Source organism: Xenia sp. Carnegie-2017, unplaced genomic scaffold (assembly GCF_021976095.1).
Source record: "Xenia sp. Carnegie-2017 unplaced genomic scaffold, XeniaSp_v1 HiC_scaffold_23, whole genome shotgun sequence".
Lineage (NCBI taxonomy): Eukaryota > Metazoa > Cnidaria > Anthozoa > Malacalcyonacea > Xeniidae > Xenia > Xenia sp. Carnegie-2017.
The window spans coordinates 8,211,028-8,228,107 of record NW_025813486.1 but is presented as its reverse complement, the minus strand read 5'-3'; the positions used below and the strand labels follow the sequence as shown (position 1 = coordinate 8,228,107).

At 35.8% G+C, this 17,080-nt stretch overlaps 3 protein-coding genes across 4 annotated transcripts in view; all 3 read left to right on the top strand.

The window, feature by feature from the left end:
* Nucleotides 1-17,080, top strand: part of LOC124449034 — a 127,963-nt gene that overhangs the window by 45,362 nt on the left and 65,521 nt on the right. The window lies entirely within an intron of this gene.
* LOC124449817 (WD repeat-containing protein 90-like) lies at nucleotides 797-3,228 on the top strand. The gene is made up of 5 exons (XM_047000726.1): nucleotides 797-880; nucleotides 1,882-2,055; nucleotides 2,177-2,299; nucleotides 2,374-2,458; nucleotides 2,886-3,228. Exons 1-5 carry the CDS (start codon nucleotides 860-862, stop codon nucleotides 3,038-3,040), a joined length of 558 nt encoding a protein of 185 aa, XP_046856682.1. The 5' UTR covers nucleotides 797-859; the 3' UTR covers nucleotides 3,041-3,228.
* Nucleotides 10,052-12,447, top strand: LOC124449818 (WD repeat-containing protein 90-like). 2 transcript variants are annotated; one of them, XM_047000727.1, is made up of 4 exons: nucleotides 10,052-10,359; nucleotides 11,382-11,555; nucleotides 11,678-11,800; nucleotides 12,175-12,447. In XM_047000727.1, the coding sequence occupies exons 1-4, from the start codon at nucleotides 10,240-10,242 to the stop codon at nucleotides 12,181-12,183; spliced, it is 426 nt and encodes a 141-aa protein (XP_046856683.1). In that variant the 5' UTR covers nucleotides 10,052-10,239; the 3' UTR covers nucleotides 12,184-12,447. The 2 variants fall into 2 exon arrangements, 1 of the variants encoding a protein (XP_046856683.1); XR_006949610.1 differs by lacking the exons at nucleotides 10,052-10,359; nucleotides 11,382-11,555; nucleotides 11,678-11,800 and adding an exon at nucleotides 11,901-11,959.

The window sequence follows — 17,080 nt, the reverse complement described above, 5'->3', positions numbered from 1 at the left end:
TAAAGGGTTCTTTTTACACCTGCTCAGGATCTTCATATGTCACAGATAAAGAGATCTTTTGCGCGCTTGTATATGTTATAAATAAAAGCTTTCACTTACACGGGACCAAAACGTAACTCATCTCTATATGTTGTATCTACCTATAGTATACAGTACTATATGTGGTATCTACCTATATATGTGATATCTAACTATAGTATACAATGGTATATGTGGTATCCACCTGTATATGTGATATCTATATATAGTATACAGTGATATAAGTGGTATAGTATACAGTGGTATATGTGGTATCCACCTATAATATACAGTGATATTTGTAGTATCTAACTATAGTATACTGTGATGTATGCGATATCTACCTGTAGAGCACAGTGTTATAAGTGGTTTAGTATACAGTGGTATGTGTGGTATCTACCTTATAGTTGGTTCTTCATCTTCCCCCTGTTGTCCTCTTGTTAAGGATAACTTTGGAGCTTATGAATAACTTGGGATTTTTAAGTATAAAATGTTATGGCTGAGGATGACTTGGTGTGGTCAAGAATATTGGAATGTTTGAGGATAAGATGGGTTTGTGGATGTTGACTTGTGTTGTTTTTATAACTTGGGTTTGTTAAGTATAACTTAGGATGGTAGATTATTTGATTATTTGGTTATGAAAATCATCGAGTCTAATTGTAGTTCAACTCTAGTGGTCAAACTGAACATTGACAATTTTGACGTACCTTGGAAATGAATTTGTTATATAGGTCGTGTTTTTATGAGTGGTAGTACAGATGTTGTGGTAGCCTTAAGTAGTCCTGCTACTGGCCTCACTGTCCGCTTGATCCAAGATCATAAGGGAGCACCAATCACTGATATGGACATTGCTTCACATAAGGTACAATGAAAAATACTCTGCCACAAATAGAACAGAGTAAGAAATAAAAGATTTTCACTGTGTTTGTACGGGCTTATGCAAACGGAAGAGTCCTTTGGGAGAACTTGAGAGCAGATCAGTGCACCTGTTTGAGAGTTCTCATGAGCCTCTCCAAGGTTTGCATAAGCCTGTGCCAACACAAAAAAATCTTTTATTTCTTATCTTAAATAGCAATAATGCGAAAGTTTCAGAGAATTGTTTTTATTTTTCCTTTAACATGTAGTCATGATTGATATGCAAATTCTCTTTGATTGATTAATTAATTGAGCTCAGATCAGTTCACAAAAACTAATACAAACTCAGCTATAGACCAATCAGTGCAAACGTTTATTTATGTTGTTTTATGAATAAAAAGTCTTAACTACTTCAAAATATTTTTTAAGCACTTTCGCAATATTTACCAAACTTAAAATCTTACTGGTTATTGATGATGATTATTATATGGCAAGTGTCACTTCCGGCTAAATGATGCGCTTTGATTGGCTCAGAAACATTTTTGCGTGTCCATTATTTTCCCGTAATCGACCGCGGTCCAAAACGCGTAATTTTACTGTCAAATGTAAACAAACTTCTTAAAGCAAACAGCAAAACGCGAAATAAACGAAACAAAAACCATTTACGAATGTAATTCGAAGGAAAAACACTTGGAAAACTATCTAGACGATACAATTATGAAACGAGTTTACTTTTATGGACGAAAACTAGAAAAGTGAAAATCAACTCGTAAAAACCGCAAGGACGAGAAGGCAAGCTTCGTTTCAGGTCAAATAATGCCATCTAATAATCTATTTAATAACCTCGCTTTCTCGGTCTTTACTGAGAAATATCAGACCTCTGTCTTTTTTCTACAACCTCGCCCTACGGGATCGGTCTGTACAAAAAAACTTCGGTCCATTATTTCTCTGTAAAGACCTAGCACTTGGTCATTAAGGGCTTTTTAATAATCAAAACCTTGTTTTTAGAACGATCATCCATCATTCAATTCTCCCAGATTGTGGCTTATTGCGAGCGCTGATCGTAGGGTTAGCGTATGGAAGGCAGATTGGTCGAAGGATTTCTGCGAGCTTGTTGATTGGTTAACTTTTCCCGCTCCAAATATAACACCTGAAGGAATTGCTTTGAAAAAAGACGATGCGGTGAGAACTTGTAGTTTGTTTCTTGTTTTGATTGTAGTTGCTCAAGATAATGAAAGATAAATAAATTATTATGGAAAACTGTTTTAATAAGTTTGAAATAAGCATGTTTTCTCCTTTGAAGTCTGCGTATTTGCATCTACCGCCAAGTTTGGCAAGATTCTCGCCAACAGAGCCCGATGTTATTGTGTACAGTGGTTATGGTCTGAGAAAACTGATACAATTCTACAGCTTGTCCCAGAGAAAGGTCAGTATTTGTAAGAGGTCTGTGCTTGGAGCAGACAAAATGTCCATCATTGATGGAAATGTGTTCATTGTCAGGTTTTTCGAACTATTTTGTTGACACAATGGGCTTCTTGCTTGGAAATATCGCCTAAGGGTCATTTAATTGCTGTTGGAACCAAAGGTATAAATTAAGAAGTTTTTTACAACGTTCTGCAAAACAACACTGAATGATTTGAAAATCCTTTCTATATCTTGAAAGATAATAGTTTGAAATCGTTAAAGTTTTTTATCTACTCCAACTTATGTCAATTTTTCTCATCTAGTTTTCTTCCATTAGTAAAACTGGATTATCGATGGTTTTCTGAGAAGAAAATTAAGATCACAATTTAGGGTTACGTATCCCACATAGTTTAAGTCTAAAAACGTCCCAAATCGACGTAGCTACGTCGGAAATATGAATCAAAAAGCACTAGGTGAAATTCTCATTAAAAGTTTTTATTTCTTTTCAGCGCTTCTTTTATTTCCTCGAGAATTAATGACACCCAATGCTTTAGTTTACAATCACTTAATTAGGTATTTTTGCTGTCTGTAATTTTCTTTTGTTTTAGATCGACTAGTGAAAGTAATTGATTATGATAAAGGTAGCTTTCAAGATTTCGATATGCATTGTGACTCTATTAGCCATGTGACATTTTCTCCGACCGGAGATAAACTGTTTTCCGTTGGTTTTTCGGATGTTGCTTTGTGGAAGGTGTTGATATAGAGAGACGTCCTTATTACACAATCTTGGCAAAACAATATAAAGTCGAAGGCTGGTGCGCTATAGTCTATGACCCGTCAATTTAAAAACTCGACATTTTATCGGCTTATTGAGAGCAATAGAGAGATATGCGTAAAATATAAAATGTATAATACATTCTTATTTATGAAAGGAAAGTAAAACCAGCAAAATTTTGTTTTGTTTGTTAAAGAGCAAAAGATTCTTGTTGCAAGAAAGAAGCATGGAATTCATGGCTTGAGAGAGACAGCAATATAATAGATGATTTTTGCCAATAAAAAGCTTCCATACAAACAATGTTTTTAAATGAAAGAGAACTATTTCAGTGCAGCCCTTGAAAAATACTTTAATTGCTGGCGGAGGGTGGGAGGCTAGTGCTAATCTGACTTAGCCCAAGTTGATAACAAGATTTATGATCGAGAACATGGACGCAGAATTGTGATAAGGAAATGAATTTGGTCCTTACTTGGCATATAATGGTAATACCCATCATTACGCAATACGCGAATATAAAACGACGACATTTTTCCATGCTTTTTAACACGTCTTCATTAAGGCCCCGTTTACAATATACCGGATTGCTATCGCAGCAGGTTGAATATTCTTTATATTAAAAGGCAGTAAAATTGTTCAGCGTCAGAAACACGATCAAATAGACTAAATCTATCCGCTTAATAAGCTTTTACTCCGAACAGTTATCCCTTTTAAAGCAAATGAAGACGTCGTGATGAGCAAATCCGGTATAGTGTGAACGCAGCCAAAACGTTATTTTTTTAGGAGTAATAAGTTTAAATACTCCGGTATACGAACAATGAATTCATATTAACCTCGTCTACGCTGTTTTAACCTCAGAAGAACCTTTTATAACGGTTCTCCTGAACGCCATACTTTCTGTAAATATCAACCCTTTTACAAAATTTCCCAGAGGAAGAAAACTGGAGCAGCCGGAGAAAAAATGCAAGCAAAAGCTCACAAACTCATCTCACATTCGCAAGCTAATTTTATTTTGACCAGGGAACGAACTCGCAAAACAGCTGTAGAATGCATTGAGTTTGACCTTAGTGCCACTGCTCAGATGAAGTTGAGATAGATTCAGTTTATTGTTTTGTCAATCTTTACTGCTGACAAGGTCATTGAATTGTTTAATTAGGCGTAGAAAGTGAATGGGGTGAGGTGTGTAATTCAGATAATATATTAATTGATAAGAATGAATGCACGCAACGCACAGAACATGAATGGACCAGAAATTGACTAGAAGCACAAATATCAATGCTGTTAGATATAGTTATAAGACCGTCAACGAGCAGATATAAGCTAAGATCAAGACTTAACTACGGATTTTACAAGAATTATCAAAGTTTGCCAATATCAAATTTTTATACCCTTAAGTGCTAATGACATCGGCCTATACGGAACGTCCATTGTCCCCAATAATCCGTTTCTACAGCAATGGACTTGGGTTTACATTAATGAAGTTTCACTTAACTTCGTTTTGACCGTGATATAGAGTGGTTTTGTATAAAATATAATAAACTAAAATCTTACTGCATATTTCAAGGATATATAAGGGAATACTAAAACTTATATCATGAAGTATATGGGTATTTTCCATAATCACACTGGTAATTGAATTTTAAATATTAATGCTGACTTCTGGGATACATGTCAGTGGAAAGAATAGATTCAGACGTCAGACCTTTTCTACCTCGTGGTCGTTAAAATCATTTAGTTTCATATCGTCTTCATTGAAACGTGCTCTGACAATATTTATTCTGGTAAGTGTGAATTTTAGCTGTTTTCATCGTGTTAAAGGGAAGTATAGCAAAGCTAAAACAATCAATACAACACAACAGCCTTGTTTTATTTTCGAGATAACTTAAAAATGACGCTTGTTCGTTGACAAATTTCTAAAGATTATTTTACCAATTGGATTTTAAACTATTCACCATTTCAAATGCTTTTATTTTAATGTGGAATGGGTGACTTGCGTAGCGTTGAACGGGGGAATATTTTGCACTAAAAGTTTCCGCTTATTGACTTGTTTTATCTCCAAAACTCTGGAAACTAAGCTTCAGTTAAATAGTTGAGGGTAAAACGTCGAGCGCCAGGTATCTAAGAACGTAGCTTGAAGATTTGCCGATTTTAAAGTAAACCATATCGCTGTCTATTCATGAATAAGAAAACAAAACGGAAAATTTGTCTTTTCACCATTCAATTCTCTATATTTGCCAGATATTTGCTTATTATTAAAACAAAAATGGCGGACACAAGGCAATTTTACTTCCTGTGTCCAAACTCTTTCGCAAAATCATGCTTTCGAGAGGAGAATGGTAGCGATTTTGAAATAGAATCGATTTTTTAGGTTTTGAAAAGAGTTGCGCGATGTCTTCCAATTCATCTGATGATGAATCTGAACGTTCGTCATCTCCCAGCTTTCCTGAATATGAGATATGTATGAGCGAGGTATAAATAATAAAATATTTCAAGTATTGATCTTCTGGTGAGCTTTTCACATTACGATTAAAACATTCCTTTTTATTTAGAAACTAGACGGTATTCCACCATCGCATGTTGTCAACATTGAAACAAATATGGCGATACGTTGTTTGTGTTATTTACCATCAATGAAAAGTTTCTTGTACAGCTACAAGAGCGATACACTAGGACTTATAAGTGAAGATTTCAAATCTGATGTCAAGAAATTCATTGATATAAAATTTGAAAAGAGCTCGAAAAAAAGTGTTAGGTTTTAACCCTGATACAAAATGGGCCGTCTCTTGGGACGGTTCTTTAATAGCTGCAAGTGCAGCACTCAATCATCGTCACAGATATAATATTATCAATTTTGTTTTGATTATTTTGCCATCCCAGATAATGAGGTCGGCAAGTTACCTAAACCGTTATATTGCATAAACTGTGTTGATGCTCGCATTTCTCAACTTATATTCTTCCCAGATGGAAGGAGAATTGCAGTAACTATTTGTTTGGATCCTGAATTTCCCCATTACTTGTACCGCTTTTGGTGTCGTGTGTATAAACTACCGGACGGTTTGTGGAACGTAGAAGATTCTATAAAGACGGACTCGACCAATTGATTGATCTTAATGTTGAATATAGTGGAGTTGATTGCATTCAGTTAGGTTGTCCTATACTTAATACGCATCTTGAGTTTAATGAGCGTGACGAGCAAGTGTTAAAAGAAAGACGTGAAAGTGGGAATGAAAGTGATGTTGAAGATTTTTACATTTGCGGGCGGAGTATCGTGCTGATGGCTTTAGTTGTTTGGCTCTATCTCCTGATGCCAGCCGTCTTTTGGCAGGAAGCACTGATGGTGAACTGTTCTATTTTGACGCTGACAGTTTAAAACTACTACAACGTGTTCGTGTTTACGATTATTATTCAGCAGTTAGAAAATGCTGCTACAATCCTGCATTTGGCCGTGGGAATTTGCAATATGTGATCGTTACGGGCTTTTGTGTGTGGCGCGTTTTAAATCTTTCTGACAATTCTGAAAATTTCCAATTTGCCTATCGAAAAGGTTAGCTGTTCACCCAAAACATCACAATTACTTTGATTTGCTTAATGATATCAATTATTCTCCTGACGGAAAACTTATTGCTGTTACCATAGCTTGTCCGATTGATTACATTGTTAAGACGTTCATTATTGGCTCGCGTTCTGGTCAAATTTGTTATACGTTGGATTGCGTTGATGATCCTGATCGACAGTGTCCGAAATCTGAGTGTCTGACCTCGTTCTTTGGTAATTTGTGTCAAGTTGCTTCAGTTACAAGTGTTCATCCTCGCGTTTTTTTCTGGAAGTTACCTGTTGTCTACGATTTACAAACATTGTGTTTACTCACAATCAAAGCACTTATCTCTTATAATAATATTGAAAAACTCAACATACCTTTTTGTTTAAAAAAAGAGTTGAAGTATATTTATTCTTACTGTACTTGAGAATGTCATTTAATAACTATCGCCCGTTGGGCGTTCTATCACAACAGTGATGCTTAAAACCTGGACTTCTATTGGTTATAACTTGTAAACATGTGCATTTGAATCTATGTTGGCTAATTCATAACACGTGAGTGTATTCGAAAACTGGACTTCTTTTGTTTAAATTATGCAAATTTGGATAGATAAATGAAATATTTATTCAAAGACGTTTAGCTACCTCATCAAATTACGTTAATTTCCACCAGGGGCATATGAAGTAGAAATTTTCAAAATGATAAAGTACACAAAAGTAATTTATAAAACACTTAAATACGTAAACACTTAATAACTAAATTATTAAGCGCTTAATATCCGAATGCGAGGTCTTTACAGAGAAATATCGGACCGAGGTCTTTTGTATCAGGTCTGATATTTCTCAGTAAAGTCCGAGAAAGTGAGGTTATTAAAAGCTTTATTATATGGCATTATTTAACTTGAAACGAAGCTTGCTTTTTTTCTCGTCTTTGCTGTATTTTTACCGGTTGGCTTTCAATTTTCATGTTTTTGTCCATAAAAAATAAATCGTTTCAAATTGTATCGTCTGGATATTTAGTTAAACAGTTTTTTAAGTGTTTTTTCTTCGAGTCACATTCGTAAATAGTTTTTTATTTGCGTTTGGTTTGCGTTTTGCTGTTTTCATTACAAAGTTTCTTCACATTTGAGTGTAAAATTCTGCGTTTTGGACCGAGGTCTATTACAGGAGTATAATGGATCTCCAAAAATGTTTCTAAGCTTATCAAATCGTACCATTTAGCCGGAAGTCACGCTTGCCATGAAGTGACAAATATTTATATATTAAAAATTAAATAATTTTGTTAAACAAAAGCACTAAAATACAAATGAAAGATACTCTTTTATGACTAGACATAGTGTATATAAGTTTAATTCATTAACAGAAATGTAATATTCCTTTACTAATGTTTAATTTTCTTTATCAATCATTTTGAGCTGCAATTCTTGTTTTAAAGGAAGAAAAGGGATTTGCTCTCTCTAACATTAGTTCGAAAGGAATGCTTCATTATAAGACTTTTAGAACGTGAGTCTAGTAGACAAAGATAACTTTCAATATTCCGTAGATTTTAGGTAATTTTTTAATATGAACATAATAGCCCAACATAAGACTTTTAAAAAGCCATCACAATAATAAAATAGAGAAGGATTTATTAATAACGTTTCGTCTTTAACTTAAATAAGACATCTTCAGATTATTTGAGTTAATTTATATACACGAGGTTTTAAATACAAGCATATATTAAAGGGTGTTAAATTACATGTGAGGGGGAGTAGGAAGTTTAGATGACGGAATTAAGTGAGAATGGCGGTGTATTAAAGAAGGTGAAGGGGGATCGAGTTGCCTTGGGTGTTAAGAGAGGGTTTAAGTTTGGATATAAGAAGGCTTTCATGAATCATAAGGTCGTAATTGTCGGAGGAGGAAGAGAGAATTGAGAAATCATTAAAATCGGCAGAGTGAGATGTATTTCTTATATGAGAAAGAACTGCAGAAGGTGGTGGACATAAGGAAGGCTTCCTGTTAAGGAGAGATTCCCAAGTGTTCTGATATTCTGGTGTGTAAGTGACGCGTGGTTTGGCCCACATACAATGCAGAGCAGCATCGACACTTAAATGAGTATACAACACCTGATCTCAGGAGCTTGGGAACCCTATCTTTAAAAGGAAAGAATGAGGAGAGACGCCTGAAAGAAAGAAAAACAAAGCGAACGTTGATATGAGGAAAGGCAGCATTGCAGAGTCGAGTGATTTGAGTGCGAATCTGAAGACAGTGTAGGCCAGTGAAAGGGAGACAGAAGTCCATGATTTTCTTAATAGCAGTGTGAATAAGATCTTTGGGTTCAAATGTAATGTTGAGGAAGCGGTGAACATGATTGTTAAATATGTATGAAGGGAAGTTGTTTAAGGTGAACAATTTTCTAACAACTTCTAGTTCGGTATGAAAGTGTTCATAGCTGGACAGAGGTTGAAAATTGTGTGAAGTAAAGAGGAGATCAAGGAGCGTTTGTATTGAATGGGAATGAAACTATGGAAATTGGTGAAGAGACCAGTGAAAGTGGGTTTACGATACACGGAGGTGGAAAACTTGCCGTTTGAGCGTGTTATTTTTACGTCAAGAAAGGGGAGCGTGTTGTCTTTTTCCAGGTCAGATGTAAAAGAGATGTTAAGATGTTGGTGGTTGAGATAGGTAAGGAAAAGAGGTATGTGATCCAATGATCGGAAGAGTAGAAAGAAATCATCAACGTAACGTTGGTAAAGAAGGGGTTTGAAGGTGGAGGAACAGTTGTGAATCCATGAATTCGTATTGAAGGCCATAAATATGTTCGCAAATACTGGGCCTAGGGGGCTGCCCATAGCCACACCATCAATCTGTTGAAAAACTTGGCCGTTAAAGAAGAAATGACAGTTTTTGACGGAGAGGGAGAGAAGTTGAGTGAATTGTGAACGGTCAAGGCCTTGAAAGAACGTGTTATTGGAGAAGATGTGATTAGTTATTATGGCGATTGTTTCATCAACTGGGATGTTGGTGAACAATGATTTAACATTAAAGCTCGCCATCATAACGTTATTGGCGTTAATGTCACTTTGTAAAAGATCTTGGACAAAAGAGAAAGAGTCCTTGATAACATGGGAGCTGGCGGAGATTGGTGTAAGGAAAGGAATAAAGAATTTGGCTAGCTTGTAGGAGTAGTGGTCAATACTAGATAAGACTGGTCTTAGAGGGATGGAGGATTTATGAATTTTAGGGAGTCCATATAGTATGCCGATACGTGTACCAGTGGGATAAAGTTCGTTGTATGTTTTTTCATTTATGCATTTTTCTGCCTTTAGTTTTCTCAGCAACGTCTTTACTTGATTCTCGCGTTTCAGTGTAATTTTGATGGCATCATCATTTAGAAGTTCGAATTTCGATGTGTCCGCTAGAATTTCCATCACTTATTGGGGTAGTCGTTTTTATTCAGAATAACAACTCCGTTGCCTTTATCCGGTTTCAGGATGACTATGTTGTTGTCATTTCTCAGATCATTTAACGCGTTTAGTACATTCTCCGTGTATAAGGCATTCGGTCGAATGAAAATCATCGAGTCGAATTGTAGTTCAACTCTAATGGTCAAACTGAGCATTGACAATTTGGACGTACCTTAGAAATGAATTTGTTGTATATGTCGTGTTTTTATGAGTGATAGTACAGATGGTGTGGTAGCCATAAGTAGTCCTGCTACTGGCCTCACTGTCCGTTTAATCCAAGATCATAAGGGAGCACCAATCACTGATATGGACATTGCTTCACATAAGGTACAATGAAAAACACTTTGCGAAAAATAGAAATGAGTAAGAAATAAAAGATTTTCACTGTGTTTGTAAGGGCTTATGCAAACGGAAGAGTTCTTTGGGAGAACTTGAAAGCAGATTAGTGCAACTGTTTTTAGAGTTGTCATGAGCCTCTCCAAGGTTTGCATAAGCCTGTGCCAACACAAAAAAATCTTTTATTTCTTATCTAAAATAGCAATAATGCGAAAGTTTCAGAGAATTGTTTTTATTTTTGCTTTAACATGTATTCATGATTGATATGCAAAGTCTCTTTGATTGATTAATTAATTGAGCTCAGATCAGTTCACGCAAACTAATAAAAACTCAGCTATGGGCCAATCAGTGGAAACGTTTATTTATGTTGTTTTATGAATAAAACATCTTAACCTATTTCAAAATGTTTTTGAAGCACTTTCGCAATATTTACCAAACTTAACATCTTACTGGTTATTGATGATGATTATTATATGGCAAGCGTCACTTCCGGCTAAATGATGCGCTTTGATTGGATCATAAACATTTTTGCCGGTCCATTATTTTCCCGTAATCGACCACGGTCCAAAACGCGTAATTTTACTGTCAAATGTAAACAAACATCTTAAAGCAAACAGCAAAACGCGGAAAAAACGAAACAAAAACCATTTACGAATTTAATTCGAAAGAAAAACACTTGGAAAACTATCTAGACGATACAATTATGGAACGAGTTTATTTTTTATGGACGAAAGCTAGAAAAGTGAAAATTAACCCGTAAAAACAGCAACGACGAGAAAGAAAGCAAGCTTCGTTTCAGGTCAAATAATGCCATCTAATAATCTATTTAATAACCTCGCTTTCTCGGTCTTTACTGAGAAATATCAGACCTCTGTCTTTTTTGTACAACCTCGCCCTACGGGAGCGGTCTGTACAAAAAAACTTCGGTCCATTGTTTCTCTGTAAAGACCTCGCGCTCAGTCACATTAAGAGCTTTTTAATAATCAAAACCTTGTTACACATTCGGTATTTAGAACGATCATCCATCATTCAATTCGCCCAGATTGTGGCTTATTGCGAGCGCTGATCGTAGGGTTAGCGTATGGAAGGCCGATTGGTCGAAGGATTTCTGTGAGCTTGTTGATTGGTTAACTTTTCCCGCTCCAAATATAACACCTGAAGGAATTGCTTTGAAAAAAGACGATGCGGTGAGAAATTGTAGTTTGTTTCCTGTCTTGATTGTAGTTGCTCAAGATAATGAAAGATAAATAAATTATTATGGAAAACTGTTTTAATAAGTTTGAAATAAGCATGTTTTCTCCCTTTGAAGTCTGCGTATTTGCATCTACCGCCAAGTTTGGCAAGATTCTCGCCAACAGAGCCCGATGTTATTGTGTACAGTGGTTATGGTCTGAGAAAACTGATACAATTCTACAGCTTGTCCCAGAGAAAGGTCAGTATTTGTAAGAGGTCTGTGCTTGGAGCAGACAAAATGTCCATCATTGATGGAAATGTGTTCATTGTCAGGTTTTTCGAACTATTTTGTTGACACCATGGGCTTCTTGCTTGGAAATATCGCCTAAGGGTCATTTAATTGCTGTTGGAACCAAAGGTATAAATTAGTTTAAGTCTAAAAAAACGTCCCAAATTGACGTAGCTACGTCGGAAATATGAATAAAAAAAGCACTAGGTGAAATTCTCGTTAAAAGTTTTTTATTTCTTTTCAGCGCTTCTTTTATTTCCTCGAGAATTAATGACGCCCAATGCTTTAGTTTACAATCACTTAATTAGGTATTTTTGCTGTCTGTAATTTTCTTTTTGTTTTAGATCGACTAGTGAAAGTAATTGATTATGATAAAGGTAGCTTTCAAGATTTCGATATGCATTGTGACTCTATTAGCCATGTGACATTTTCTCCGACCGGAGATAAACTGTTTTCCGTTGGTTTTTTCGGATGTTGCTTTGTGGAAGGTGTTGATATAGAGAGACGTCCTTATTACACAATCTTGGCAAAACAATATAAAGTCGAAGGCTGGTGCGCTATTGTCTATGACCCGTCAATTTAAAAACTCGACATTTTATCGGCTTATTGAGAGCAATTAGAGATATGCGTAAAATATAAAATGTATAATACATTCTTATTTATGAAAGGAAAGTAAAACCAGCAAAATTTTGTTTTGTTTGTTAAAGAGCAAAAGATTCTTGTTGCAAGAAAGAAGCATGGAATTCATGGCTTGAGAGAGACAGCAATATAATAGATGATTTTGCCAATATAAAAGCTTTACAATGTTTTTAAATGAAAGAGAACTATTTCAGTTTGAAAAAAGACTTTAATTGCTGGAGGGAGGGTGGGAGGCTAGTGCTAATCTGACTTAGCCCAAGTTGATAACATATGATCGAGAACATGGATGCAGAATTGTGATAAGGAAATGAATTTGGTCCTTACTTGGCATATAATGGTAATACCCATCATTACGCAATACGCGAATATAAAACGACGACATTTTTCCATGCTTTTTTTTGACACGTCTTCATTAAGGCCCCGTTTACAATATACCGGATTGCTATCGCAGCAGGTTGAATATTCTTTATATTAAAAGGCAGTAAAATTGTTCAGCGTCAGAAACACGATCAAATAGACTAAATCTATCCGCTTAATAAGCTTTTACTCCGAACAGTTATCCCTTTTAAAGCAAATGAAGATGTCGTGATGAGCTAATCCGGTATAGTGTAAACGCAGCCAAAACGTTATTTTTTAAGGAGTAATAAATTTAAATACTCCGGTATACGAACAATGAATTCATATTAATCTCGTCTACGCTGTTTTAACCTCAGAAGAATCTTTTATAACGGTTCTCCCTGAACGCCATACTTTCTGTAAATATCAACCCTTTTACAAAATTTCCCAGAGAAAGAAAACTGGAGCAGCCCAGGAAAAAATGCAAGCAAAAGCTCACAAACTCATCTCACATTCGCAAGCTAGTTTTATTTTGACCAGCGAACGAACTCGCAAAACAGCTGTAGAATGCATCGAGTTTGACCTTAGTGCCACTGTAGGTGCTCACTCCGATGAAGATTGAGATAGAGGCAGTTTATTGTTTTGTCAATCTTTACGGCTAACAAGGTCATTGAATTGTTTAATTAGGCGGTGAAGTGGGTAATTCAGATGTAATTAAGATAATATATAAGAATGAATTCCATACAGTGTTATTAAATGTTATGCACGCAGAAATTGGAGCAGAAATTGACTTATATATCAATGCGGTTAGATATAGTTATAAGACCGCCAACGAGCAGATATAAGCTAAGATCAAGACTTAACTACGGGTTTTACAAGAATTATCAAAGTTTGACAATATCAAATTCTTTATACCCGTCAGTGCTAATGACATCGGCCTATACGGAACGTCCATTGTCCCCAATAATCTGTTTCTACAGCAATGGACTTGGGTTTACATTAATGAAGTTTCACTTAACTTCGTTTTTGACCGTGATATAGAGTGGTTTTTGTATAAAATATAATAAATTAAAATCTTACTGCATATTTCAAGGAAATATAAGGTAATACTAAAACTTATATTAAGAAATATAAGGGTCTTTTCCCTGATCACACTGGTAATTGACGTGTTAAATATTAATGCTGACTTCTGGGATATGTGTTATTGGATAGAATAGATTCAGACGTCAGACCTTTTCTACCTCGTGGTCGTTAAAATCAATTATTTTAGTTTCATGTCGTCTTCATTGAAACGTGCTCTGACAATATTTATTCTGGTAAGTGTGAATTTTAGCTGTTTTCATCGTGTTAAAGGGAAGTATAGCAAAGCTAAAGCAATCAATACAACACAACAGCCATGGCCTACTTAAATTACACGGCCTGATATCTTGCCATAGCAAGGCCAAAAATGCAAGGCCATTGAATTTTCCGGCGGTTCTCTTCGAAATTTTGATCTTCTTCCTTCAAAATTGTTCATTGGCCTTACTTTGTGGTATAATCTTGTAGCTAAAAGTCTAGCGATCATTTCAAGAGTTTATTGGCTGAAATTGGTCCATTTTTCGCCGAGAAATGAAAGTTTATAAATTGGTGCGATCGGCGGTTGTTTTGCTTATCACGCGCTCGTCTTCGTTCGAAAATTTTAGCTCTTACGTATCGTAGCTCGTAGCTCTTACGAAATAGAGCTCGTAGCTCTTACGAAAATTTTAGCTCTTACGTTTAGTTCGAAAATTTTAGCTCTTAAGGCTGAAACACACTGGGCAGTCGCTTCAGTCGCGCGTCCAAAGCGAATTGATGCGCACGCGTCAGTCGCTTGAACGCTAGAAACACACAAGCAGCGACCATCGCGACTTTTACCGTGGCGTCTATTGCACATGGCGGTGATTTTAGTTTGTTACAGACACAGATATCACTTAAACTTTTTATTTTGGCCTTTATTATAGCTACTAATATATGAATATTTACTCAGTACAAACTACTATGTGGAGAAAAGAGAACAAGCCAGTTAAAGCACGCCAATATGATCATAGTCCATTACGCGTATATTGCGGATAATCTTATTCTGCGCACTTAGGTTGTGCATTAGGGTTCCAGTTTGTAGCTCCTATTGTCCCTATTTGATAAGTCATATAAAAACTGAAAGATTCCAGTGTGAATTCACTATATATTGCCTTCGTTTTCCAAAGTATAATCTATAAATTTCGTATGATGCATATGACAGGGAATATGATATGCATTTAGGAAGTTAAAATGTATCTATTGGCCAATCAGTGTAAAGCGACTGAAGCGACCAAAGTCAAAAGTTCAACATGTTGAACTGCGACTAGCTGACGCGACTACGCTACTAGCTTAGTAACCACGCAAAGCGGTAGCTTTAGACGCGCGACTAAAGCGACTGCCTAGTGTGTTTCAGCCTTTAAATCTATCGTGGATTATCTATATTTGGTATCTACGTGTTCCTGGTACTCTCCTCTACATTTCTACAAGATTTTTGGAGTCGAACTGTATACATTTTTTCTTTTATTTACGAAAATCTTCAAACCCATAATTATAGCGATGCTGCTTCCTATTTTCAACGGTGTCCTTCCTACTCCAACTACGCCTAAGAAAATTTCATCAAATCCAAACGATTTCATTGGTAAATCATACTATCCCTGACCTTTTCAAGCTTCCTCATTAATTGGAAATCTTGGTATTGGTTCTTCTCCATCCTGGGACATCAATATAAACAATAAATCGATCAAACTTAAAATAGAATGGTATGTTGAAAAGAACAATAACAGTTCTCATGAATTCCCAAAATCTCTACTTAACATACTATCAGCCTACAACCTTGTACAACCTACCTGGTCCTCCTCCTTTGCTGAAGAGAAACTGTCTTTCAAGTTTGAATGGAAACTACTCTCTGATGCTACTAACCAACCTGAACAAGTTAAAATTCCATCTACTAACTTACCTTTACATACTCCTGACTTTGGGTATACATCAACATCTAAATCGAAGACGAGCGCGTGATAAACAAAACAACCGCCGATCGCACCAATTTATAAACTTTGATTTCTCGGCGAAAAATGGACCAATTTCAGCCAATAAACTCTTGAAATGATTGCTAGACTTTTAGCTACAAGATTATACCATAAAGTAAGGCCAATGAACAATTTTGAAGGAAGAAGATCAAAATTTCGAAGAGCACCGCAGGAAAATTCAATGGGCTTGCATTTTTGGCCTTGCTATGGCAAGATATCAGGCCGCGTAATTTAAGTAGGCCATGCAACAGCCTATTTCATTTTCGAGGTAACTCAAAAATGACGCTTGTTCGTTGACCATTTCTAAAGAATAGTTTACCAATTGCATTTTAAACTATTCACCATTTCAAATGCTTTTATTTTAATGAGGAATGGGTGACTTGCGTAACGTTGAACGGGGGAATATTTTGCACTGAAAGTTTCCGCTTATTGACTTGTTTTACCTCCAAAACTCTGGAAAATTAGCTTCAGTTAAATAATTGAGTGTAAAACGTCGAGCGCCAGGTATCTAAGAACGTAGCTTGACGATTTTCCGATTTTAAAGTAAACCATATCGCTGTCTATTCGTGAATAAGAAAACAAAACGGAAAATTTGTCTTTTCACCATTCAATTCCCTATATTTGCCAGATATTTGCTTATTTTTAAAACAAAAATGGCGGACACCAGGAAATTTTACTTCCTGTGTCCAAACTCTTTCGCAAAATCATGCTTCCGAGAGGAGAATGGTAGCGATTTCGAAATAAAATCGATTTTTTCCAGGTTTTGGAAAAGAGTTGCGCGATGTCTTCCAATTCATCTGATGACGAATCTGAACGTTCGTCATCTCCCAGCTTTCCTGAATATGAGATATGTATGAGCGAGGTATAAATAATAAAATATTTAATGTATTGATCTTCTGGTGAGCTTTTCACATTAAGATTAAAACCTCTCTTTTTTATTTAGAAACTAGACGGTATTTTACCATCGCATGTTGTCAACATTGAAACAAATATGGAAATACGTTGTTTGTGTTATTTTTCATCAATGAAAAGTTTCTTGTACAGTCACAGGAGCGATGCACTAGGACTTATCAGTGAAGATTTTAAATCTGATGTGAAGAAGTTCATGGATATAAAATTTGAAAGGAACTCGAAAAAATATGTGTTACGTTTTTGCCCAGATACAAAATGGGCCGTTTCCTGGGACGGTTCTTTAATAGCTGCAAGTGCAGCA

Bases quoted from the DNA above. Each gene is read 5' to 3' on its own strand.
- LOC124449817 (XM_047000726.1), top strand. From the start codon at position 860: ATGGACATTGCTTCACATAAG. The intron at 881-1,881 runs GTACAATGAAAA...CCTTGTTTTTAG, and splicing joins TGGACATTGCTTCACATAAG to AACGATCATCCATCATTCAA. The intron at 2,459-2,885 runs GTATAAATTAAG...CTTTTGTTTTAG, and splicing joins AATTGCTGTTGGAACCAAAG to ATCGACTAGTGAAAGTAATT.
- LOC124449818 (XM_047000727.1), top strand. From the start codon at position 10,240: ATGAGTGATAGTACAGATGGTGTGGTAGCCATAAGTAGTCCTGCTACT. The intron at 10,360-11,381 runs GTACAATGAAAA...TTCGGTATTTAG, and splicing joins TGGACATTGCTTCACATAAG to AACGATCATCCATCATTCAA. The intron at 11,556-11,677 runs GTGAGAAATTGT...CTCCCTTTGAAG, and splicing joins CTTTGAAAAAAGACGATGCG to TCTGCGTATTTGCATCTACC.